Source organism: Notamacropus eugenii, chromosome 4, assembly GCF_028372415.1.
Source record: "Notamacropus eugenii isolate mMacEug1 chromosome 4, mMacEug1.pri_v2, whole genome shotgun sequence".
Classification (NCBI taxonomy): Eukaryota; Metazoa; Chordata; class Mammalia; order Diprotodontia; family Macropodidae; genus Notamacropus; species Notamacropus eugenii.
In genome coordinates, this window is record NC_092875.1 from 11047891 (window position 1) to 11072533 (window position 24643).

At 51.4% G+C, this 24643-nt stretch overlaps 1 protein-coding gene across 6 annotated transcripts in view; it reads left to right on the forward strand.

Moving 5' to 3' along the window:
- The window catches only part of ARVCF (ARVCF delta catenin family member), a 352355-nt gene that overhangs the window by 248466 nt on the left and 79246 nt on the right, over positions 1-24643 (forward strand). For all 6 annotated transcript variants that reach the window (XM_072599775.1, XM_072599774.1, XM_072599778.1 and 3 more), the window contains one exon: positions 23422-23580. In XM_072599775.1, the coding sequence (XP_072455876.1) occupies positions 23422-23580 (159 nt within the window). The remainder of the gene's footprint in view (positions 1-23421; positions 23581-24643) is intronic.

Here is a 24643-nt window from a genome sequence, read left to right on the forward strand (position 1 = left end):
AAAATGGTCTGTTAGAGCTGGGTTACAGAGGCCCTTAAATTCCACACAGGGCAAAGATAATAGGGAGTCAACTGTAAGAAGGTTTGGGAGCATGGTTACACTGGTGTCCTGGGAATATTATCTTGGTAACTTTGTGGTGGGTATATTCAAGAGGAGAGAAAAAGTCAAGGCAGCCAATAGGAGATGTCCAACAGACAGACAGAGACCTGGGGAGAGCTCAGATCTGCAAAAGTTGGGGAGTCCTGTGCCTGGAGGTGATGAGTGAGCCTTAGGGACCTGATGAGGTTGGCGAGCTGTGGGTCATGCCCATGGAAGGTGCAGCCAGGATCTTAGCAGCCAGGATTGTGAGCTGGGTCACTGAACCTCAAAGTCATAGATTTTGGGAGCTGGTTGGCATCTCAGGGGCCATGTAATCCAGCATATACACAAAGAAATCCCCACTGTAACATATGCCTTCCTTTTACAATTGGGGAAACTGAGGCAGGCACCATTAAGTACCTTGCTTCACGTAGGGAGGAGGAGGAGAGAGACAATGACAGACAGATGGAGAAGGAGAGAGCGAGCAGGAGAGAATAAAGAGAAAGAATAAAAGGAAGGAAGACAGCAGGATGCTAGGAGGACAAGGACCAAGAGCAGACCTTGACAACCTTGGAGAGAGCCAAATCCATCAAGCTTTACAGAAGCCAGATTTCAAGAAATTCCAAAGGATGTGTGTGGTGATGGGAGTAGGAGCAGGTAGTAGAGACCACTTTCTCCCCAGGAATTGAATGAAAGATGTTGGGATTATTTTTGTTTGTGTGGGCAGCTGGTAAGGACCCGGTAGCTGGGGAGAGGGGATCCCAGCCCCCCTGGAGAGGCCACTTTAGCAAAGGAGCAGAGGAGTGTTAGGGTGGAGCACTGCATGGAGGAGGGGAGCTTCATACTCTGTGTGCCTAGGAGAGGCAGCTTTTGGAGGTGCAGAGAGCCCTGGATCGGGAGTCAGGAGAGCTGAGTGCTGAGCTCAGCCCTGCAGCTGTGGAGCCTTTCATATCTGGGCCTCAGTTTCCTTTTTGGTAAATGAATGGATGGGACCCTTCCCGCTCTGAGTTCTGTGAATGGTGTGGTTGTTTTTTGCAGACTGGCATCGTGTTCTGAGGCATGGAATGAATGACTGATCTGTTCATCTTTCTTAGGTGTATAACATTGTGTGTACCATGACGGATAGTGGCCAGGGGAGTTCTTTGCCCAGGAATTGGGAAGTCTTTTTTTATACCTCCCCCTCCCTTCTTGAACGGCGTTCAGTTTGTGGTGTAGGCTAGCCAGAAGTCAGACAGTGAGATCAAGAATTAGCTGCCAGGGTAGCTCCTCCTCATCCCTTCATCCCCTGCTCTGGGGAGCACCTCCCTCAGTTCCTGGACCGTGGGAGGTCACGAGGCTAAGGGGAGTGACCCTTCAGGGCAGTCTGTACCATTGGATGGAGAGTCAGGAGAGATTTTTACAGATGAGGAAACTGAGGCTCAGAGATGAATAGTGATTCTTCCAAGGTCAAATCCCTAGAAGTGTGAGACCTTGTTCCCATATAGAATGCAGGAGATTCTACTGGACCAGGCTGCCCCAACCACCTAGGCCAGCCTAATGCTCCCCCTCACCCAGCCCTCCTGGGGCCTCAGTTCTCCATAACGAGCAGGGTTCCTGGCTTCTGACGTGGGCAGCCTGAGTCTTTCCTGTTTGGGGAGGGAGGGAAGAGTTATTTTAAAAGATATGTTTGTTTTAATGTATGCAAACATATGCTAATATATTCTGAGGCTAAAACCAAATTCCATTTGCTAGGTGTCCTTAGCAACTTGGTTTTATCTGGGTCATTCCTCTCCCTCCCCCATTCCGTCCCCTAGAGGAGCCCCAAGCACTTTGCCCCAAGGGGCTCTCTCTTATCCAGAAGGAAATACGCTGATTCAGGCCACTTTCCCTTGGTGGAGATGGGACCAGAGGAAGTGTGGGCTGGGCCAGGCTCCCCCTTCTCCCCTGCAGAGAGGGGAAGCAGAGAGCTTGGCCCCGGAGGATCCCTCAGGAGCTGGGGGATGCCCTGAGGCGGCTCCCCAAGATGGGAGGCCCCAGGGGCTGCTCCGGGCTCACCTTAGGCCCTCTGAGCTATGGATGGTAGGCTCTGAGAGGTAGGGACCAGATCTCAGAGGTAGAGCCCCCTGCTCACTGCACAGCCCTTCATCTGTCGAATGGGCAGGCTGGACTAAGGGGGACTCAGTTTCCCCCTCTATGGGGGGAGAGGTTGGAGGAGATGGTCTCTGAAGTCCCTGGCAACTATCCCATGATGCACTTGAACAGATGGTGTCCGTACCCTGTGTTTCAGTTTCTTCTACGATAAAATGTGGGGCCTCTGAGCTCCCTCCGGCCTCATGATTCTTAGAATCAGGAAGGCCTGTGCTCTCCTGTCTCAGATGCTTTTTTGCTGAATGACTGACTGGGCGAGCTTCAGTTTCTTCATTTGTAAATGTTACCAATGTCCACCATGTTTGGGGAGGCTCATTTGCAAACCTTCAGATTCTTCCCAAATGCCAGTTCTGAGGGTTTCTATAAAATGGTGCTCAAACCCCTTAGGGCTGCCCACCTCCCAGGGAAGAGGAAGGAAGTGTTTGAGGAGCCACTGGACAGCCCACGGGGAATGCCACGGAGGGGCCTCCCATTCTACTGGGAGGTTGGATGGGGCCATCTCTCCACTCTTCCTCTGCAGAGATTCAGGGACAGATGCTGGGGACAGAGAAAGGCCAAATTTGCCTTTCACTCTGGAGGAGGTTCAAAGGCTGTGGGAGGGCCTCTCTTCATTTTGGTGGTCCTAAGGGGAGGGAGTAGGACCCAGGGAGACCTGGGAAACCAGGGATAGTTTCCTTTCACATGTGCTGGTGGGGCCAGAAAGGGCGAGATGGAATGGCAGCTTTTGTGTGTAAAAGTAGGCCAGCGCTGCCTCGAATGCCAATCCTGGGAGTGTATTTGCTCCTAGAGGCAATAGGGAGGCATTGAGCTTTTGTGAGCAGAGGAGTGCCGAGTTCTCCTCTCTGTGGGAAGAGAAAGTCAAGTTAGAGAGAAAAAGGGCCTGGAGGTTATTTTGATGCCAACACCTAACAAGGGTGACTGCATGGTCAGTGTTATCACCCAGTGGGTGCCTGAGAGAGGACATGTGGGAGGTGGCTGAGGGCCCCGACCTTGCCCATAAGATAGCAAACAGGATGTGGCATGAGGTAGGCCTCGGCTGCTGCCAGCCTCCGCCAGCGCACACATTTCTGCCACACTGAGAGTCGGCACAGAAGGCCGGGCAGGGGAATTGAACACGGACTCAGGAAGATCTGGGTTCATTTCTCTCCTCAAATATATGACAGTTGGGTGCCTCTGGGCATGCCCTTTCCATTCTGGTCCTCAGTTTCCTTCTCTGTAAAATAAGTGGAGTAGACTTGGTGGCCTCCAAGGAGCCTTTCGGCAGTCCCTCTAGGATCCTATATAAATGAGATGTGTTCCCTCTGCCTGCAAAGGACATCTTCCCAGCATCCCAGCCCCCCACCCTCCTGGCCTCTCCCATTGGGGGATCTCCCAGGCCTGCCCAGAATCTAGGCTATCTGCTCAGAGCAGGCCGGGCTTCTCCCCTCTGACTCTGGAAACCCGGGGAGGGCAGGCAGCTCAGCCGGCCCCCTCCATCTCTGGCTGCATCTGGTGGGAGGAGTGTCCTGGGCCCTCTGCCCTTTGCCCTGCTCACACCTCCTCAGGAGGCCAACATTTCCGGTGTAGAAAAGACAGAGAGGCAGCAGCCAGGACTTCGGAGGGCCTGGCTCCAACCCCATCTGCAACAGCCAGGAGGGGAGGGGAACAGGGGTGGAGAGACAACTCTGGCTCCGGAGCATGGTGCTGACCACTTCTAGCTGTGGGACCCTCTCTGAGCCTCAGTTTCCCCAGGCCCAAATGAGGAACATAAACTTCACCTCATTTATTCCCACTCTCTTTGTACTGTCTGTCACACCTGTGACCTCGGGCATCCAAGCCTGGAAGGCTCATACACCTGTTGGCCTCTGACCTGATCCACATGCCCCCACCCCAAGCCTTGTGACCAATTCTAGGTATTGTGGTATCAGCGAGTAAGTGTTGGAAGATGTCCAGAGGAGAGAACCTGACAGTGAGAGGCTGATGGGGACCATCTGAAGAGCCAGGGTGTGTGTGTGGGGGGGGGGGGGGCTTGACCCCAGAGAGCTGTCTGACTGTCTGTCTGAGGCAGAGGGGCTGGCCTGGTTCCCTTGACCCAGGGGGCAGAGCCAGGGGCCAGAGAAGCTGTCTGAAGTTCTGAGACTTCCTCCAAATTGGAACTCCCTAAGTGACCTGGACTGCTGGAGCAGGGAGTGAGTTCCTAGACCCTCAAGGTCTTCAAGCAGGGGCTAGATGCCCACTTGTTGTGGGCCTGAGGCCCCCTGAGGTGCTCAGTTATGGGACACAGCCTGCCTGACCACTGCCACCCAGCTGCCCAGCAGCCGCTCTTTGTCCAGCTCCCGTCTGCTCTCGCCCTTCCTGTTTGAAAATAGAATCGAGACAGGGCTGTTGTTCCTCCTGGAGCTTTCAGGGTGGAGGTGGGTGTGTACATGTGTGTGTGTGTGTGTGTGTGTGTGTGTGTGCGCGCGCGCGTGCATGTGTGTGCACACTCACCTAAGTGTGTGCCTGGGTTTCTCCCACTGCCCAGACCCAGACCTGTGGGTAATCTAGAGCTCCAGCCTGTCCCTCCATCCATCCCTGAGGGTCCCAAAAGTTGTGTGGCCAAGGACCCCACCATAACAAGCTCTGGATCTTAACTCCAGTGACCTGAGTTCAAATCTTAAATGACTTTTAGAGGGAAGGCCAATTTCAGAAGGGGGAATCTGGGTTTGAATCCACCACAGACACCTGCCCACTCTGTGACCCTTTCTCTGACTCAATTTCCTCAGGAGGAAAGTCCACACAAGTAAGAAGTAGCAGAGCAGGATTTGAGCCCAGGTCTTTGGACTCCCAATCCAGGGCTCTTCCAGCAGGGAGGGTGGCAGGCTGGAGTTGAATTCTCAGCAGAGGGCCTGAGTTCTACCATTCAGTACTTTGAGTATTTCTGGGCAAGTTACCTCTCTTCTGTGAATCTCAGTCGCCTCATCTGTAAAATGGGGGAAATAGCCCTTGAATGACTTGGGTCATACTGGAGAGGCAGTGTGGGATAGTGGATAGAAAGCTGACCTTGAACTCATGAAGTCCTAGGTTCAAATCCTGTCTGATGCATACTGACTGTGTGACCCTGGGCAAGTCACTTCTCAGACAACAAGGGAGGTGCTGACATGTTGGTGAAGGGAATTTCCTCCTCCGGGATTTCTCCATGCTGATAAACTCACAAGTCCAGGCCTTTTTCCAGTGATCTAGTTCCCCAGGTTGTGGTAGAAAAAAAAAATGGTACATTAACTCTAGATCAGTTCCAAAAATACCATTATTATGGCAGTGGTTATTAAAGCTCTAATTCTGCTTTCATGTTCCGTACAAAGTCTGAGCATGAGGGGATATTCAACAATATTCACTACTTAATTATTAGACTAATTCTCTCCAGCAAGCTCTGGGCCTCAGTTTCCCCCTCTGTAAAAGGAGGGAGCTTGAATTAGAGGCCGCCCACAGGGTCTTCCCAGAAGCCAGCCTGATTTTCAGGCCCAGTGGCTGCTGGATATTTGGCCCCCACTTCTCCCTCCATTGTGAGGCTAGGGTGGGGGCGGGGGCTGGGAAGATTAGGCCAGCTGCTTCAGCCCCGATTCCTGGCTCCCTTTCACGCCCGGTGAGATGGAAGGAATGCTTCGTGTTCGCTTGGCCAGCCGCCAGGGCCATCCCAGAAGCATCCAGAGGCCCCAACGTGGCCCTGGCTATTGGCTGGCTGGATTTTCAAACTCCAGCATCCTCAGCATCATCCCCCTGCCCCGCCTCCCAAACGGCTTTGCAGAGGAGGATGCCCTGGAGGGGATGGCATCCCCTGCTCATAATTCCTCACCAGCTCCTTAGTGTCTGTAGGAGGAGAAGTACAATGCATCCCACTCTTAAGATCTGGAGGCAGAGGAGCTGGGTTCCAATCTCACCTTTGCTGCTTACTACCCGAGTTTCCTGGGATGAGTCTGGCCTGTGTGAGCCTCAGAGGAGGAAGGAAAGTCACTCAGAGAAGAGTGTGCTTTCTAGGGAAGGTTTTGGGTTGGAAACCTTGGAGAGAGAAGGCCATTCTTGGGGCCACAATCAGTCTGGGGGGCCATGGGTGGGGGGAGTAAAGGGTCATCTCAGGGGAGGTCATGGAAAAAAAACCACAGGCAGGAAGTGGGGACCCAGGGAGCCTGGGAGACCTGAGGAAGGAGGGTAGCAGCTGGACACAGGCATGGGTCAGCTCCAGAAAGCAGCCGGGTGCCAGTCACCAGCTGGTGATCTAGGGAGGGTACTCCACAGAAAGAGGAAATTCAGGAAGGCAGGTAGGTGGGCCAAATGCCCATCCTTGACCAAGCTAGCCCTGAGCCCACAGCACCAGAAGGATGAGGAGACCTTGGATTGGGAGTGGCTTTGCTGGTCTGGTGGCCAGCAGGTGCTGGAACTGTGGTCCCACAGCCTCTCACAGAGGGAACTTTGTCCCCACCAGCAGTCATCCCGCTTCTGGACGGGTCTAAGGGTTGGGGAGATTCACTCACATCTGCCCTCGCAGCTTCTACTGGACCATCCTCAGGGCCCAGGTCCTGGCCTTTACATCAGTGAGACCCCTCGTGGGCTAACTGTGCCATCTCCTTCCCCCACCCCAGGCTTCTCCTCTCCAGGATAAACATCCCTCCAAACCCAGGCCCTTCCCCAACCTGATCGTGTTCCTCTGGAATCCTTCCTAAAACATGCCCAGAACCATGGGCCTCAGTCCAGATGGGGCCAGAAATGAATGGAGCCTGGACAAACTCTCACCTCCCTATTCCTTCCTAGAAACACAGCCTCCCTTAAGGCAGCTGAGAGCAAGCCTATCATACCATGCTAAACAGATGGCATGTACTGAGCTTTTGGTCCTCTGACACCCCCAGATCTTCTTCAGATGTCAGTTAATCAATAAGCATTCATCAAGCCATCAAGTGATAGAACGCATGCAGTGTTTTGCATACTTTAAAGCATTGCAGAAATGTTGGCTATTACAGTTTTATTATTGGTGGTGGTGGTGTTATGACAACTTACCATGTGCCCGGCCCTGTGTTAAGTGCCAGGGATCCAAAGAAAGGCCAAAGCAGGCCTTGCCCTCAGGGGGCTCCCAGGCTAATGGGGGGCCCAGGTGGTAAGCACTAGGTATATACTGGTCATGGAGGATAGCTGGAAAGCAGTGGCCTCCAGGTCAAGGCTTGAAGGGAAACAGAGGGGCAGCTGCAAGAAGGGAGACTGTGATTTCTGGCATGAGGGACAGCCTGGGCAAAGTCCTGGAAGTGGGAGATGCATGCTGTGTTTCAAGAACAGTGCGTGGACTGGGGTGGCTGAGTCACTGACTGGGAAGAAGGGAAGGAGGCAGGTTGGGAAGGTCTTTGAAGGGCAAACCAAGGGTCCTCTGATCCCAGGAGTAGGAGAGGACCAGCAGAGTTCATTGCGCTTTGTTGGACCGGGCTCAGCTGAGGATGGACATGGAGGGAGAGGTATGAGGCAGGAAGCTCTTGGAAGTGGCCAGTGTCCACTCCATCTTTGACTTGAGAAGTAGATCCATTGGAACCCAAGAGTGAGAAGTGACATTGTTGGCTCTTGAATGTTGCATGCCATCCTCCAGTACGGTAGCCAGTCTTGCTAGTTTCCTGCCACCAAGAAGGGGGAGGGGCAGAGAGTAGCAACACCAAGTCACTGGCCTTCCTAAAATGAGGTGTCTAGAAGTGAAGACAAGCCTCTGGCCGTGCCAGCCCCAGAACCATGGGAGATGGTCCTTGGAGACGGTCTCCCAGGTGCTTCCCCTGGACAGCCAGTCAGTCAGTCAGTGAGCCAACCATGCCCTGGCTTACTCTTTGGTTGGGGCTCACGGTGGCTGTGTGGAATGATCATAGGACTGTAGTGTATCAGAGCTGGACAGGACCTACAAAGACAAGCCCAACCTCCATGTTTTGCATTGGGGAAAACAGGCCAGCTGACTTAGATAAGTATAGGATTTGAACCCAGATCTCCTGACTCCAGGATGGCCAGGGAGGGGGGCTCTCTGCCTTGGGGACAGTTGTCCTCAGAATTCCTCAGCCCTCAGGACTTTGGGTCTGTGGGCCAGGCCACACAGAAATATTCCATGGTGGTTCTTGAATGGAATGTGAGCCTCCAATGAGTGAAGGCCAGAGGGGTAGAGGGGAACATAGCTGGAGTGGACCAGGGCCACAGCTGGGGGCGGGAGGAGTGTCCAAATGAATCTCCATGTCCCGAGGCCCCAGAGAAAGCAGCCTCTGAAAGGGAATCGGGACTCTGGGATTGCTGTGGGAGGCTGGACAAACACCATTCCCTCTCTGAGCCTGTCTCCTTATCTGTAAAATCCAAGGAGTAAGAGGGGCTTGGAGGGATGCAGATTTTGACTCAGTAGGAAAGAAAACTCCTCACTCATGTAGAGCCGTTCAGAAGTGGAGGCAGGTGGTTCAGAGATTCAGTGCCTAGAGGCCTGGGCCTGGAGTCAGAGATACCCGAGTTCAAATTCTGTTCCTCGCACTTCCTAGATTTGTGACCTCGATGCTTGTTTCCTCATCTGCAAAATGGGTGAATAAAGAAACCTCCCAGGGTGGTCGTGCAGATCAAATGAGATGAGCTTTGTAAACTTTAACACCTTCTATAAACGCTTTCTCTAATTACAGAGGGAGAGGTCCTCACTGAATAATGATGAGCTCCCTGTTAGGGAGACCCCATGAGGTAGGAGTTGACTTGGGGTTGAGTGACTTGGGTTTGAATTCTGCCATTCCCACTGACTAGGTTTGTGACCTCAAGGTGGTCACTTGCTGTCCCTATGCCTCTGTTCCCCGCTGTGTAAAATGGACAGGTTGGACCCGTGAGGAGGCCTCCAGTCCTAAGATCCATTGATCCTCCCAACTTGCTCTGTGACCGTGACCTTGTTCCTTCCCATCTCTGGACCCCAGCTGCCTCTGGGGAAAAAGGTCAGTCTAGGTGATCTCCAAAGACCCCAGTGAGAGCTGGCTGGCCCTGGCATGGGGGTAGGCCTGGGGTGGCCAGAGAGCCCTGGGAGGACCTGCAGAAGCCTCTTTAGTCCATCCCCCTTGGGAGAGGGCCAGACCTCTCTTGGATCCAGGGGACAGTGAGGCAGGGCTGGCTCAGAGTCACAGCAGAGGCTAAATAAGCCCCACTGTGTCCCAGCCCTGCTGGGGAGTGGGCCTGGCACAGATTCCAGGAATCCATGTTTCCTTCAAGGTCTGGATGTCAGCCTGGAGGAGTCTGGGGCATGTCCAGGACCCCACTGGGCGTGCCCTTCCCATGACCTGCCCTGCCCAGGAACTTGGGTCTCAGGGGAAGAGAAAGATTGGGAATGAAGGGAGAGCTCAGACTGGGGGGCAGTACAGCAAGCACAGGTGTTCAGGGAAGGAAACTGAGGCATGACCTCCAGGAAGAACAAGGCCAGAGTAGCCAATGTGGGGTCCAGTGGTCAGTTCTGGGAAGGACATTAATGAGCGGGTGAGTGTCTGGGGTAAGGCATCCAGGAGGTTGATGGGCCTTGGATCCCTGTCATCCGGGGGCCCAAAGAAGGAACAATTCCAGGGGACATGAGAGTATCCTCCAGACTGTCCTATGGAGGTGGGACTAGACTTATTCTGTTTATACTGACACCAGAGCCAGGAGTTGTGAGCAGAAGTTACAGGGAGTCAAACTGACATTGTGGGAAGGGTAGAGCGAAGGGAGGCCAGACCCCACGCCACCGGCCAGGGTATTGGAGGGAGGGGAAAGGACCAGGAAGACCCAAACCTGGGCCCATGACCTTCAGGTGAGATATGGATGGCTGAGCCTGGGGTTGGGGGACTGAGTTCTAATTCTGCCTCTCACTTCACTGTATGATCCTGGGCACATCCCTTAATCTCTATCTCAGTTTCCTCATCTGTAGAATGGGGATAATCATAGTTGTAACCCACTTTGCAAGCCCTAAAATACTCTGGCAATACTTAAGCTACCGCTGCTGTTATTGTTACATTATATGACTTAAAATGATAAGATCACAGATTCTTTTCAGCCCCCTCAGTTTACAGAGGGGGAGGCCAAGACTCACCCAAGACTACACAGGTCAGGTACCCAAGCCCCCCAGCCCCCACATGTTAATAAATGTGGCTCTGTCATGGGTGCTGGTTGACCAAGGCCTTTCTGCACCCCAGCCCTGTGATATTCTCTCCATTTTACAGGTGGGGAAACTGAGGCTGGGGGAGGGACGTGCAGAGCATGTTCCAGATGAGGGGGGCTGCTTTGGGGATTTGTTTCATGACATGGGTTTTCCCTGGTCTCATCTAAGTTGTTATTCCATATCTGGGCACACTTCCTCATCTTCTCTCTCTTCCTCTCCTTCTATATCTCTTTCCCTTTGTCTCTTTCCCCTCCCTCTCTGTGTCTCCCCTCATCTTTCTCCTCCCTCCCCTCCTCCCCCTATCATCATAATCATCATCTTCTTTCTCTCTCTCTGTCTCTCTCTTCTTCCTTTCCTCTCTCTCCTCTCTCCTCCCTCCTCCCTCCTCCCTCTCTCTGTCTCCCTGTCTCTGTCTCTGTCGCTGTCTCTCTCTCTCTCCTCTCTCCTCCATCCTCCCTCTCTCTGTCTCCCTGTCTCTGTCTCTGTTGCTGTCTCTTTCTCTCTCCTCTCTCCTCCCTCTCTCTGTCTCTCAGTCTCAGTCTCTCTGTCTCTGTCTCTGTCTCTCTCTCCTTCCTTTCCTCTCTCTCTCTCTCTCTCTCTCTCTCTCTCTCTCTCTCTCTCTCTCTCTCTCTCTCTCTCTCCATCTCTCTCTCTCATCAGACAGCAGGTTGGGGTTGGTGTCACCATTCTGAGATGAGCAGGCCTCCATGGTTCACGTTCCCTCTGCCAGCCTCCCCCAGCCTCCCCCAAGTCGTTCCAGCTAATGGGCTGTATCATCTCAGGTGTTAGCTGCAGCTGAGAGAGGAGAGAGGAAATTGTTTGGCGGTTCCACTTGTTAAATTAGAGGATGAAATGTCCCATTTTAATTTCTCATCTTGTCATCCTTTGAAAGCCCAGGCTGCTGCCGTCACCAGAGAGAAGTCGGAGTATGCTAGCTAGGATATCGGCACCGGGGGGAGGGGAAGGAGGGCGTCTAGCCCCTACTCCCAGCCTCAGTTCTCCCAGCTGTAAAATGAAATTGTCAGACTCAATGACTGCTAAGGCATCTTACCATTTGAGATGCACAATCCCATGAGCATAGGATGTCATAGCTAAGGGTGAGAGGGCCTTAGAACAGGAGATGTCAGAACTGGGAGGGGCTTCGGAAGTCTCTTCTTTTGAGCCTCAGTTTCCCCATCTGTAAAGTGAGAGGCTTGCTCTGGCTCCAGTCCCCTAAGTTCTAAGCTGTGCCCTTTAATTGCTAACGTTTAGGCTCCTCATTGAACTCTGTTGCTTTTGGGGGTGGGCAGGAGCCTTCCTCAGGGTGGGGAAAGGCCTGGGTGATTCAGCTGATGCATTGATGAACTGCCCTCCCTGTGGCAGCCCTCTGAGGGGTGCATGGGGCTTCTCTCATAGCACCCCCTGTGAGAGACATGGACTGTTTCCCCCATTGTACAGATGGGGAAACCGAGGCTCAGAGAATTGCAGTGACTTTCCCCACTGTGTGTCCCCCAGCCAGGATGTTGCTGCTGCCTTCTTTGAGAATGGCCTCGCCCAGGAGGGCCTAGAGCCAGGATGGGGCCTTTGAGATCACCTCATCCAACCTCTCCATTTTACTGATGGGGAAACTGAGGCTGAGAGAGAGCACACGATGAATAAGGAACAAAGGGGATTGAGATCCATGTCGTCTTGACTCCAGACCCAGCTAGAGCCAGACCCAACTCCCATCCCGCCCTGGCCACTGTCTGGTGGGGAAGGGAACACAGGCCCTGCAGCCTGGACAGGCCGGCACCCCTGGGCTGAGATAGGGCTCTGGGCCAGGCCAATGGCTCTCATTAAGTGACCACAAGGCCCCTGGGGGTCTGCAGCCTGAGTTTGACCTGTGGGGCCTGTGTGCCAAGGTCACTGCTTCCTTTCAGAGTTAGGAAATGCATCGTGAGCTGTTTCAGAGGCCAAGAACAAGCCCTGGTCTGGGATGGGAGGACAGCTGGCTCAGGCAGGCCTTTCTGACCCATGGCCTCGAGCCTGTGTTCTTCCTTCCCTGATCCTCTGGAATATGTGAAAGGCCTCTCTCCTCCTTCCCCTCACCTTCTGCCCCAAGGCTAGTTTTCTTTCAAAGCGTTGGTTAGGAGTCTTTTCTGAGAATCCTGAGGCTTCGCCAAGAGGGGACCCTGTTGAGGTAGGAGATATGGAACAGGAGACACACTGAAGGCTGGAGGGCTCATGGACTTAGAGCTGGGAGCACCTCTCATCTTGCAGATGAGGAAACTGAGGCCCGGGGAGTGGGGGTGGGGTGGGAGAGAGGAGCATGTGGGCATTTCCCTATTCCCACTCAGGATTTGGAAAATTCAAGTAAAGTCCCTAACAGGGCAGAGAGTCATAGCTTTCCATGTTCACCATCCCCCTACGGCCCAGCTCTGTGACAAAGCAGTCAGCCGCCTTGGGGTCAGACCTTGACACTGCAGATTGCTTCTTGAATGACCTTGGGTAAGTCAATTACTTACCTCTCTGGGCCTCAGTTTCCCCATCTGTAAAATGAAGGGGTTGTTCTCAGTAACGGCGAAGATCTTTCCACCCCTAAATCTTGCAGTTCTGAGGTTCGGCTCCTAGCTCAGCCACTCGAACCCCTTGGAGCAGGAGATTTTTCTGGGACTCAGTTTCCTCACCTTTATGATGGTGTTGGAGTGACTTTAGGAGGAGGATTTGTAGTCTAGTGACCTGTGTAATTGTGGGTAAATCATTTACCCTTACTGCTCCTCAGTTTCCCCATCTGTAAAATGGGAAGGTTAGACTTGTTGAGCTCTTGGGTACATTCTGTGTTGCTGTGGCCCCTCCCAGCAAGTCACACCATCTCCCCAAGCCTCAGTTCCCTCCCGTGTAGACTAGGGCTAGTACCGTGCCTGGCTACCGTGCAGGGTGGTTGTGTGAAAAGCTTCCCTTCTGAATCTCAAGGCTTTGATCTGAGGCCTTCGCATTGACACAAAGCTCTTAAGCCAAGTTGGGGTCCTGGCCTATCCCGGGTGGCATTTGTCAGCTCCAGCCCAGGCTGGTCAGGGGCAGAGTCCTGCTGGGCCTTTATTGGGGGCTTGCAGATGACCTCTCTGAGCTTGTAACTGAGAGGCCTGCTAGTCTGGGGTCTGGCCCAGACTGAACATTCCTTCCGAGCTTTTTTCCATGAGGAACTTTGAGGTTTCTACCACTGAAAACCTGCCCTCACCTTCCCCCGGGGTGTTGGCCCCTTTCCCTGCATAGCTTGTTTGTCTTCTCTGCTCCTCTGCCCTTCCCAGGCTCCGATGCCAGGCCCTGCTGAGGCCGGGGTGCCCGCCAAGACAAACCAACCACGGCAGAACACTCGCTATTTGTCTTTGAGATTAACTACTTGGGACTTGGAGCTGGCCGGGGGAGAGGAACATCTGCCTTTGATTAGGATGACCTGTGGTTCCCGGGCCTTGGGCCCAGGAGTGGGATGGAGAGAGCTGGGCTGGCCAGGCAGGGGAACGAGCCCCTTACCCGGTGATGAAGGGAAGGGAGCTTCTTTAGATGGAGGCCAAATGCCCACCACTGATCTGTGGGTGTCTGTAGATGTCCTTAAGCTGCCAGAGGGACCCTCGAATAAAAAAAAGGCTAAGAATCTCTCTAGGAGGAGTGAGGGACAGCACATCAGGAATGCAAAACAGCGTGAGCAAAGGCATGAGGTGGTGAACTACAAGGGGGAGGCTTATTAATCACCTCCAGCTAGAGTAGAACATGTATAGAGGGAAGAAATATAGCCCAGGGCTAGAAACATGGGCTTTGAAATTTGGAGTTGAAAGGATTCTTAGAGATTGTCTAGTTCATACCCTTCATTGTACAGAAGAAGAAACTGAGGCCCAGATTTCTTCATTCAGCTTTAGTCAGTAAGCATTTATTAAACACTGTGTGCTAGGTATTGGGGGTGCACAGACAAAAAGCAACCCCAAAACAAAGAGCTCCTGTCCCCCACCCCAGGACTCTCATCGTATGAAGAGAAGCAAAGCTGTATATACACGTATATATATACGTTTATATATGTAGATGATATATATAATATATGCATACTTTATAATATGTATATAAGATATGAGATATATATATCAATACATAAACTCAAAATAATTGGGAAAGGCTCAGGGAGGAGGTAGTCCTTTAGCTGAACTTTGGAAGAAACTTAGAATTCTAAGAGGCTGATCTGAGGAGGGAGGGCATTCCAGGCCTTTGGTTTGGAGTGGTGGTACACAGGCAGACTGTACAGAAGAGTCAAGATGGACCTGTCCAGTGTAAGAACCAGCCTGTGTGAGGCTGAACCATGGTGTACCTGGCAGGGACTAATTAAAATATATGAAGGGGATTAATTAAAATATATTCAATATATATTAAAATATATTAAGATTGGAAAGGTAAATTAGAACCAGGCTACAAAGGGCTTTAAATACCAAACAGGAGTTTATTAAGATGGGAAAACCAATTAGAAGGCTCTCCCTGTTGTTCAGGTAGAAGGTGATGGGGGCTGCATCAAGGTGGTGATAATATTGGAGGAGAGAAGGGGGTGTGTATGAGAAATGTTTGACACTCGAGTAGATTTGGGCATGAGCGGGATTTGGTCAAGGCTGTCACCAGGGTCGGGAGACTGGGAAGGCCCCCAGCAGTGATAGGGGAATTAGGCAGGTGGGAAAGCTGGGGTTGGGGGAGGTAATAAGGTCTGTTTTGGATAGATTCAGATAGAGATGCCTGGCAGCCTCCCTCTAGAAGCGTCAACTAGTGTTTGTGATGCAGGACTGTAGCTCTGGAGAGAGGGAAGGGCTGGGTGGAGGTATGAGTCGTCTTTATTTAAAAGATCGTTGAACCCATGGAGCTGATGAGATCAGGAAGTAAGATGGTATAGAGGGAGAAAACAAGAGAAGCTTCCAGAGCCCTCTGGGATGGATACTCATGATTAGAGGACATGATCTAGAAGAGGATCTAGCAAAGGTGTCAAAGAAGGAGTGGTCAAATAAGTAGGAGAAGGACCAGGAGAGACCCATGTCCCAAAAACTAGAGAGAAGAAGGGTGATGGATGGTGGCAGGGCTGCAGAGAGGTCAAGGAGGGAGGAAAGGCCACTGCACCTGGCAGTTAGGGGATCACTGGTCACTTTGAAGAGAGCAGTTCTGGTGGGATGATGATGTTGGTGACTGCAGAGGTTTTCAGAGCGAGAGAAAGAGGAAATGGGGGCCCTGAGTGTAGTTGAAAGAGAGAAAATATGGTCTCCTAGTTGGTGGAAATGTAAGAAGGATATTGAATGAGGAAAAGAGGGAACTCTCAGCGAATGGTCTCCCTTTTTCTAGAGAAGTGTGTCCAGGCCCTCAGCTGAGAGGGCTGAGGGAGGGGTGCTTTGGGAGGCTTAAGGAAAGGAGAGAACATTTGAAATGGCCACTGTGGAGAATAGGGTAGAGAATCGAAGGGAGTGAGCAGGAAATCAAAGGATTTGTCTTGCTGCGGTGAGGGCCTAGTTGAGATTGTGTAGCATGAATTTGTAGTGGCTCAGGTCAGCAAAGTTTCAGGACTTTGTCCTGCATCGTTCATTAACTCCTGAATAGGAGCAAATGAGAGGAAATGTGGATAGGGATATGTTGGAGCCACCTGGAACCGGGATCCGATTGTTAAATTTTCAGAGTGAAAAGAATCTGGTTAAATTTTCAGTATAAACATTAGATCTGACAAAAGCTCCTATCTTTCTCACCATAGTCTGGGGGGCAGCCTGTGGACCTGGCAGGGGAGGCTGGGAGTCTGCTAATGACATAATCTGTATCTAATCAGAGCTGAATGAGGTGTTTACACTTGAGGTTTTTGCTAATTTTCCAAATGCAAATAGACTTAGCTCTCTCAGCTGAGAAAATGCATGGTTCCCCTCCAGAGGCAGCATAGTATGGAGGAGGGCAGTGTGGTGCTGTGGAAGGCATCAGAGGTACTGAGTTCTAATCTCACCTCTTCAGTTCAGTAGCTGTGTGACCTGGGGTAAGTCTCTGAACCTGTTCCTGTTCTGTAAAATGAGGGGACTGGAGATGACCTCCAAGGTCCTTCACAAATCCAGTAATCTTAGAATCAATCTGTCTGAGCCTCTGTCTTCTCATCTGTACGATGGGCACATTCGTTAGCACTCTGGGGTGCTTAAAGCATGACCTCAGTGTGTGTGCCCATTCTTGTGGTCCCTTTATTCAATGAGAGAGGAAAAACATTGCACATCACTGCCTCTCTCTGGGTCTGTCACATTCTATAACTTGCAGGTACAGTTGGCTTTTGAGGAATTAGGTTCTTGAGTTTCTGTGAGGCTGGGGACAGTGACACTTGTCTCCAGAATCAGCCAAGAACTCAGGAAGAAGTCCTCCCTACAACCCAAATGCTCATGTGTTTACTCACAGGATAGTCCCTCAAACCCTCACTTACTCTTACTTTACACATAGTTCTAACAAGCCTGCTCATGTAGCAATCCTATCCTGAATGGTTACATTTTTTAAAATGTTGCTGGAAGACTAAAGACTTCTCTGTCTGAGAATCCTTCCCCAAGGGATCTGGGAAACTTAGTGTTTACAATTCTAAATCTAAATTAATCCACATACTCTGATTAGGGTCTTACTGTGTGCCAGGTCCTGGGCTAGGTGCTGAGGATACGACAAAAAAGCCCTAACACCTGGTCCCTGTCCTCTGGGAGCTCATGTTCTGATGGAAGAAACAACTTGCAAACATCTGCGCCTATAAAATATATACACAGAGTGGATGAAAGCTGGGAGGGGAGGGGAAAGAGGAGGGTAGAGGACAGGAAAGGCCTAAGCTTAAAGGAAGTTTGAAAATCTAAACTTATGATTCCTCAGGGGTAACTGTGCCCAGGACCTCATCAGAAGGATGAATAGTCAGAAGACCCTTAGAACATGGAACCTTTGAGGGATCATAGAATATTGGAGGGCCCTTAGAAAGGAATATCAGAGCTGAGAGGGACCTTAGAACAGGAAATGTCAGAGCTGAAAGGGGTCTTAGAACGGGAATGTCAGGGCTGGGAGGGGTCTTAGAATAGGGAATATCAGACCTGAGAGGGACCTTAGAACAGGGAATGTCAGGGCTGGGAGGGGCCTTAGAACAGTGGATGGCAGGGCTTCCAGCCTGGCCCACTGGGGAGGCAGAGTCATCCGCTGCATCACAGTGCCCACCTCTGAAAAGGCCCCTAATCTCTTTGGTACTCTGAACTGCCCTGCCCTACCCCCACATTCTAATGGGGGACACAGCTGTAGCACCCCCTGTCCCTCCCTTCCTCTCAGGATTGTCCTGAGCCAGACAATGGATACAACAGAGTCCAGTTAACTGGAAAATGCTGGTGCTTCTTGGGGACGTGAGCCCTGAGGGTCCTCATAAATCAGTCTAAACCACGTAAACCAGGCTTTATTAGGACATTGGGAAGGATTTCAGGCTTTGTGCTGGTTGCCAGTCCCTGGGCCGGGCCAGAGGTCCTCTGGGAGGACTGTGAGGGGGGCATTTTATTTCAAACATCAGTAAGATGAGAGAAGGCTGCCCCTCCAGCTCTCCCTAACCCAGGCTGGCCTGAAGTGAGGCAGAAAGTCTGATGGTGTTGGGGAAGCTGGCCCAGGGCACCGGGGCCTGAGGGGGGAGGGAGCAGCCTGAGCCTCTCTGGTCTCCTGGACTGCCCAGGATCCCCATGGATGAGGAGGAACAAGTTTCTCATTCCTGTCTGCTCTTGGTCTTCTGCCCCTGGGCAGGAGAAAAGCTGCCATCTAGGTCCTGGGATCCACCTAGAAGGGTCCTTAGTGGGGCTATCTAGTGCAACCCTCTCTTCTTACAGAGGAGGAAACTGAGGCAAACAAGTTTCTTGGACTCAAGCCGGAGCATGAACTCTAAATCTAGGAACATGCTCACTGTGTTCTCGTGATATCTTCCCTGAGTCCTGACCCTGAGAGATGGAGTGCTGAATTTGTATGAAGAGCAGAGTTCAAATACTGCTTAATAGCTGCATGACCCTGGGCAAGTCACATTTTTCCTCTTCTGGACATGCCATCTCTGAGGTCCCCCCAGGGCCCAGTCCTGTGATCTCACTCTTTGCCATCTTCTGAGTCGGAATTGTTTTTCCCTGGAGGATGAGAGGAGACCCCAGTTCTCTTGGCTTACGGCCAAGCCAAGTCCTGGGGACATGGAATCCAACAAGGGGATGGCCTGAAGGAACAGGGGATGGCGACCTGGGGAGGGATGGGAGGACTGTCTGTGTATTTGAGAGGCTGCCTTGAGGTAAAACCACGGAATCATACATTGAGAGTTAGAAGAGGAAGTCTCCAAGGATATTTCATCCATCCTCCCACTCTACAGATACTGTAAAGAAAATAATGCCCAGCTCTAATGGGCCAAACCTGGAGTGAGGGGGGAAGCATTCAAAGAGGCAGATAATGATGGTTGGCACTGACATAGCATTTGAAGGTTCACAGGATGGAGCCTTAGAATAACCTGATGAGATGGGGCTATTATGATCTCCATTTGACAGCTGGGGAAACTGAGGCAACCAGCAGCCCAAGGTGTCTGGGGCAGGATATGAACTCAGGTGTCCCTGGATACAATGCAGCATTCTATCCAGTAAGTCACCAAGTCTACTCAGATTTGGGCTTAATATCAAGAAACGTTAGTCAGGAAGACTAATTCAGAAGTGGAAGGGCTGGTATGAGAGGTGACAGGAGGCAGCTGGGGGCACCGTGAATGGCAGAGCAAGAAATTCATTGTGAGGAAGTCCCGAGTTTGAATCTTCCTGTAGATATTGTGACCTTGGGCAAGTCATGTAGCTGCTGTCTCCCATCTATAAAATGGGGATAATAATATCCCCAATTCTCAGGGTGGTTGTAAGAATCAAATGAGTCATCCTATGCAAAGCGTATCTGGCATTCAGCGCTAGCAGCCCCCACCTCTCCTAAGAGATCAGGGTATGTTCCATTGGCTCTTCTCAGGCACCAGTCTTGGGCATTGACTTTCACTGGATTTCTCCTGCCTTCTGGGTAGTTTTCACATTCATTCTTGCTGCGCTTTTGTTTAGGTTTTCCAGGTTTATTGGAGGTATCCCAGCAGATGGAGATGCCCACTTGTCAGGGGTGTTATCAAGAGGATTCTTGCTCAGATACAGGCTGGACTTCTTGGTCCCTTCCACTTCTGGCATTGTGGGTGGGAAGGCTCACCCAGCAGGGGTACAGTCGCCAACATGAGAGTAACTGGAGATGTTTGCCATTCTCCCCCGGGCTTCCGGGGCCGTCTGGGTAGAAAATAGCCTGACCTGGGGACCTCCGGAGGTAGAGATCTTGAACTGGCCTATGTGGTCATCCTTCCCAGATTAGGGTCATACCTGGGGGGAGCTGCCCCTCCACCTCCTACCCTGTGGCCAAGAAAAGACCCGAGGCTCCACCCAGTCTGGTGTCTCATCTCCTTATTTAAACCAAATCTGCCAGACCCTGCCCTCTTCTGAGGCCACCTCCCTGCCTCTCCTCATCTCTGACTGTCATTCACTTTAATTAAACATTCAGTTTTCTGTGTGTCTCTGTCCATCTGACGGTACATCCATTTATCCATCTGTCTGTCTCTTTTTGCCAATCTATCTATTCATCTGTCTATATCTATATTTGTCTATGTTGATCTGTCTATCCACTTGTCTCTTATCTATCTCTGTCTTGATATATCTGTCTGTCTCTCCATCTGTTTCTCCATCCAGTTATCTATCCATCTCTCTTACCTATCTATCCACATGTCTATCTCCATTTATGTGTCTGTCTGGTCACCCAGCTATCTATCTGTCCATCAGTATCTACAATCTGTCTGTCTGTCCATCCAACTGCCTCTTATCTTTCTTATATATCTATCCATCCATTTCCATTTATCTGTCTCTCCATCCATCTCTCCATCCATCCATCCACCTGTCCATCTCTCCATCCATCCATCCATCTACCCATCCACCTGTCTGTCCATCCCTCCATCCTTCCATCCGTCCATCCATCGCCTCCCCAGTGTAGGTTCCCACAATGGAGCATATACATGTCAGATCCGCCATGGTCCCCCCCTCACGGAGTTTAGAGCCTAGGAAGGGGCCATTGCCCACCTGGCAGGCTTATCAAACCCTTCCTCTGGACTCGAGCCAGGTGGGGGCAGCCCCCGTACTTTTTGAGCAGTGAGTTTATCAGTCAACCAGCATGCAGTAAATGTCCTCTCTGGGCTGAGAAATGTACAAAATATGTTTTCTAAAATAAAGTCATAGAATAAGAATGTATGTGAGGAGCTCCTATCAGACTGCACGCTGTCTTGGTGAGGGAGGGAGAGAAAATTTAAAATTCATGAAACTGATTGTTGAAAACTGAAAACAAAGTAAAAAAATTTTTTTAAATAAAATAAGGTCATAGATTTATAGATTTATAGCTGGAAGGGATCTTGGAGGACATCAGCCCCAACCCCTCTCTTTTACAGATGAGAAAACAGACTCAGACAGCTGACATTAATTGCCTGTGGTGGCATGGCCAGTTTGTAGCCGAGGTAGAATTCGAATCCAGGTCATGGAACTATAAGTTCAGGGCCTGACAGTATGATGTGGTGGTGGGTAATGCTCTTTATTGCGGGCTATATTTTGAGAGTCTAAGGGGCCACAGTGCAAATGGTCCTAGCTCCCTGGCTGCCCTCTCCCTTAGTGCAACTTCAGCTGGAGTCTTGTGTCCAGCCCTGAGTGCCCCAGTATATGAAGGACGTTGAAAACCCAGAGCACGCTGAAAAGAGGATAGGCAGGAAAGCAGGGAGTGTGCCATAGGAGCAGCAGTCACAGGAACAAGGGTGTAGAATCTGGAGAAGAGAAGGCTGGATCTGGGGCCCAGAAGCTGAGTTGGAGGAGCTGTTCTGTGCAAAGTGATGAGCACTTTTCTGCCTCCTGGGGCTGAACCCAAAGTGGAGAATGACTTGTAAATGCAAGCTTGATGTGAAGGTGATGGGAGCTGTCTCAGAGAGGAAGGGGTGTTGGTGCCAGACATCCTTTGGAAGGTTAGAGCAAAGGTCGACCCTCGACCCCGCAACCCTTGGCCACCCCACTCTCAGAAGCCTTTGTCCCCTTGGCAGCCAGTGCTGGTTAGCCCTAATAGTGGGGTATGGTTTGGGGGGTTTGTTTGAGGGCTGAACAGGGCCTGCTGTTCACTCCCTAAGGGGGCCAGGAGCCCAGGGGGCAGGGCGGGAGCAGAGGGACAAACCAGCCCCTGATCCAGAATAAAAGGGCTGGTCGTGGGAAGAGGCCGGGCACTGATGCCAGTGAGTTCTCATCTGCCGACCTGGCATCCCCACTACTCTGCCCTCCTGCTTCATTTTAGCAATTAGATTTGTGATTGTGTGTGTGCATATATATGTAGTGTGTATATATGTATGTACACATATATGTAATGTATGTATGTGTAGTGTGCACACATGTATATATGTAGTGTGTACACCTATATAGTGCATATGTTACACATGTGTGTGTGCATGCAGCGTGTGTAGTGTATTGTGTAGTGCATGTATGTGGGCGTGTATACATGCAGTACGTGTATGTGTATATGTGTAGTATGTGTGTACGTATGTGCAATGTGTACATGTATAGCTGTAGTGTGTATGTACATGTATGCAGTGTGTATGTGTGTAGATGTAGTATGTATGTATGTATAGATGTAGCGTGTGTTTGTGTGTATATGTGTAGTGTGTGTGTGTGTGTGTGTGTGTGTGTGTGTGTGTGTGTGTAGGCAGACCATAAGCCCTTTGCAGGCAGGGGCTGTTTCATTTTCATCTACGTATTCCCAACACTTATGGCAGAGCATGGCATACAGCAGGTACTTGATAAACTCTCATTGACTGATTGATGGGCATTAATTAGGCACTCATAAGGTGCAAGGCTCTGTGCTCGGCCCTCAGGGAGCTTCCTTGTAATAGAGGAGGGCATCTGCACCATTGTGGGCACCCGACTCCAGCAGAGATGCGGACAGGCCTGGGCAGGGGATTGGTGATCTCTGCATGGCATGAGCTGCTGCAGTGGAGGCTCTTTACCCTGAAGCAGAGGAGACTCCAGGGTCTCAGCAGCCATGCTGAAGGATATGAAGGCTGCCCTTTTGAGGGAGGATGAGCCTGGGTCTCTTTGGCCCCAGAGGGCTGATTCAGGAGCCATGGTGTGGAGACAAGGAGATCTGTGGAGGCCAGATGGTAGGAGTACCCAACCTTCTGTGGATGCTGTGCCAAGGCTGAGGGGCTGCCTTGGGACAAACCCCCTGATGAAAGGGAGGGTTGGAGGCCAAGCCATGGTCTGGGGCCAAATACTGGGGAATAAGTAATTGGATTTGATTCAGCAAGCACTAGTAAGGCCCTGGTGTATAGCCCAGACCCCGGGGAAGCAAAGATACTCAACCATCCGTGTCCTTGAAGAGTTTATATTTCGTTAGGGGTCAGTGGACTAAGCCAGTCAATCAAATTGCAATTATTAAGTGCCTGTTGTGGGCCGGGTACTTCCCGATGTCCTGGGGAGACAAAAACACGAGAACAGCCCCTGCCTTCCCATTCTGATATGGGAGACAATAGTTAAATAGCTAGATGCATACAAGGTACATCCAGTGTAGACAGAAGGTGATGACAAGGGGAACACCCGGAGAGGGACACCGCCTAGAGGAGGAAGTGAGGAGGGGGGCCCCTCTGTTCATGGCGGATGGCCAACGCAAAGACATGGAGACACGAGGCAGAATAACATCAACAAGGCCATGAAGGCTGGACATGTTGGGCCTGGCACATAGTAGGTGCTTAATAAATGCTTGTTGACTGACTTACTGACTGTAGAAAGCATGGAGGAAACTAATGTGTGAGAAGACTGGACAGATGGGAAGGAGGCACATTATTGAGCACCAACTGTATGCTAGCCGTTGTGAAGGGTGCACAGGGCATTGATCCACCCCTGCCCTCGGGATGTGCCCATCCTTCTGGGACAGTGCTCCCCGGACTGGCTGGCAGCTGCAGCCGAGCGTGTGCGTGTGTGTGCATTCTTGGGGTCAGCGGCTCCCCCAGCTTCTGGACCAGGCAGCCCTGAGTCCCCGTCCCTTTCTCTGTGTGCTAGGAACAAAGTCCAGGCAACCAGACGTCCCTGGCGATGATGCAGGAGCCCCAGGAGATGGTGGAGGAGACAGTGACCGTGGAGGAGGACCCGGGCACACCCACGTCTCATGTGTCCATCGTCACGTCTGAAGATGGAACCACCCGGAGGACTGAGACCAAGGTGGGCCTGTCAGAGGAGGCTGGGGATTCTCCCCCAGCCCCGGCAATGAGGTGTCTTCATTTGGGAGGGCAGGGTGTGGGTGGCGGATGCCCTAAATAGAGCATAGGAAGCCCTGGGTTCAAATCCTGCCCCAGACACTTATTATTTGACCCCATGTGACCTTGTCTGGCCTTATTTTCCTCCTTTGTAAAATGGCGGAATTGAACCCAGTGGTCTCCAAAGGCCCATCCAGGTTAGTGCCTATGACCTAAGCATCCTGTGATAGTCCTTGGTCTGTATTAAACAAGAGGGCTGCCTGTACCCATGAGAGGCCTTGTGGACTAAGATGGCAGCAGGAACCCCACAAGCTCCAACCCCAACTCTGCCATTCACCTATGGCAAGTCTTCTGGCCTCAGGCTTGTCTCTCAGCACCTGAACCAGGAGATGGGTTTGCATTTAAATTCTGCCCCGGTCCAGCTTCGGGATCTTTTCCAGACTAATTACATGTTGCCTGCGTCACAGCCAAACTGGCCTGTGCTCCAGGTGTGGCATGTGATCTCCCATCTCCAGGCCTTTGCTCAGGCTGTTCTCTCCTCTGGGAATGTACTCCCTCTTCAGTTCTGACCTCTCAGAAGCCCAGTATTCCTGGAGTGCCACCTTTTGCCTCCCCCATGTCAGGCTCCCTCTTATTTTCTGGAATTCCTTTGGTATTGGTTTCATTTGTATTTTGTGTTCTTCCTCCCTACCCCCATTTAAGCTCCCTGAGGGCAGACTCTGCTTCAGCTTTTCCTCCTGTCTCTAGCATTTGGCTCAGGGCTTGATATATGCTTTCTGATTGATTGACTGTGTTTGTGCTGTTTCTCTGGAGTGCAAAGAAGCTTCCTGAGTGCAGCACTTATCACTTCCTTCCCCAGTTTGCCTTCTCTCCAAGCACATGCTCATTGAACAGACATGAGCTCTTGGAGGACTGGGACCCCCATTTTTGGCCTTTTTTGTATCTCCAGCACTTAGCATAATGCCTTGTATACAGTAGGTGCTTGATAGATGCTTTTTGGCTGACTGATTTGATGTCCTCCAGGTCTC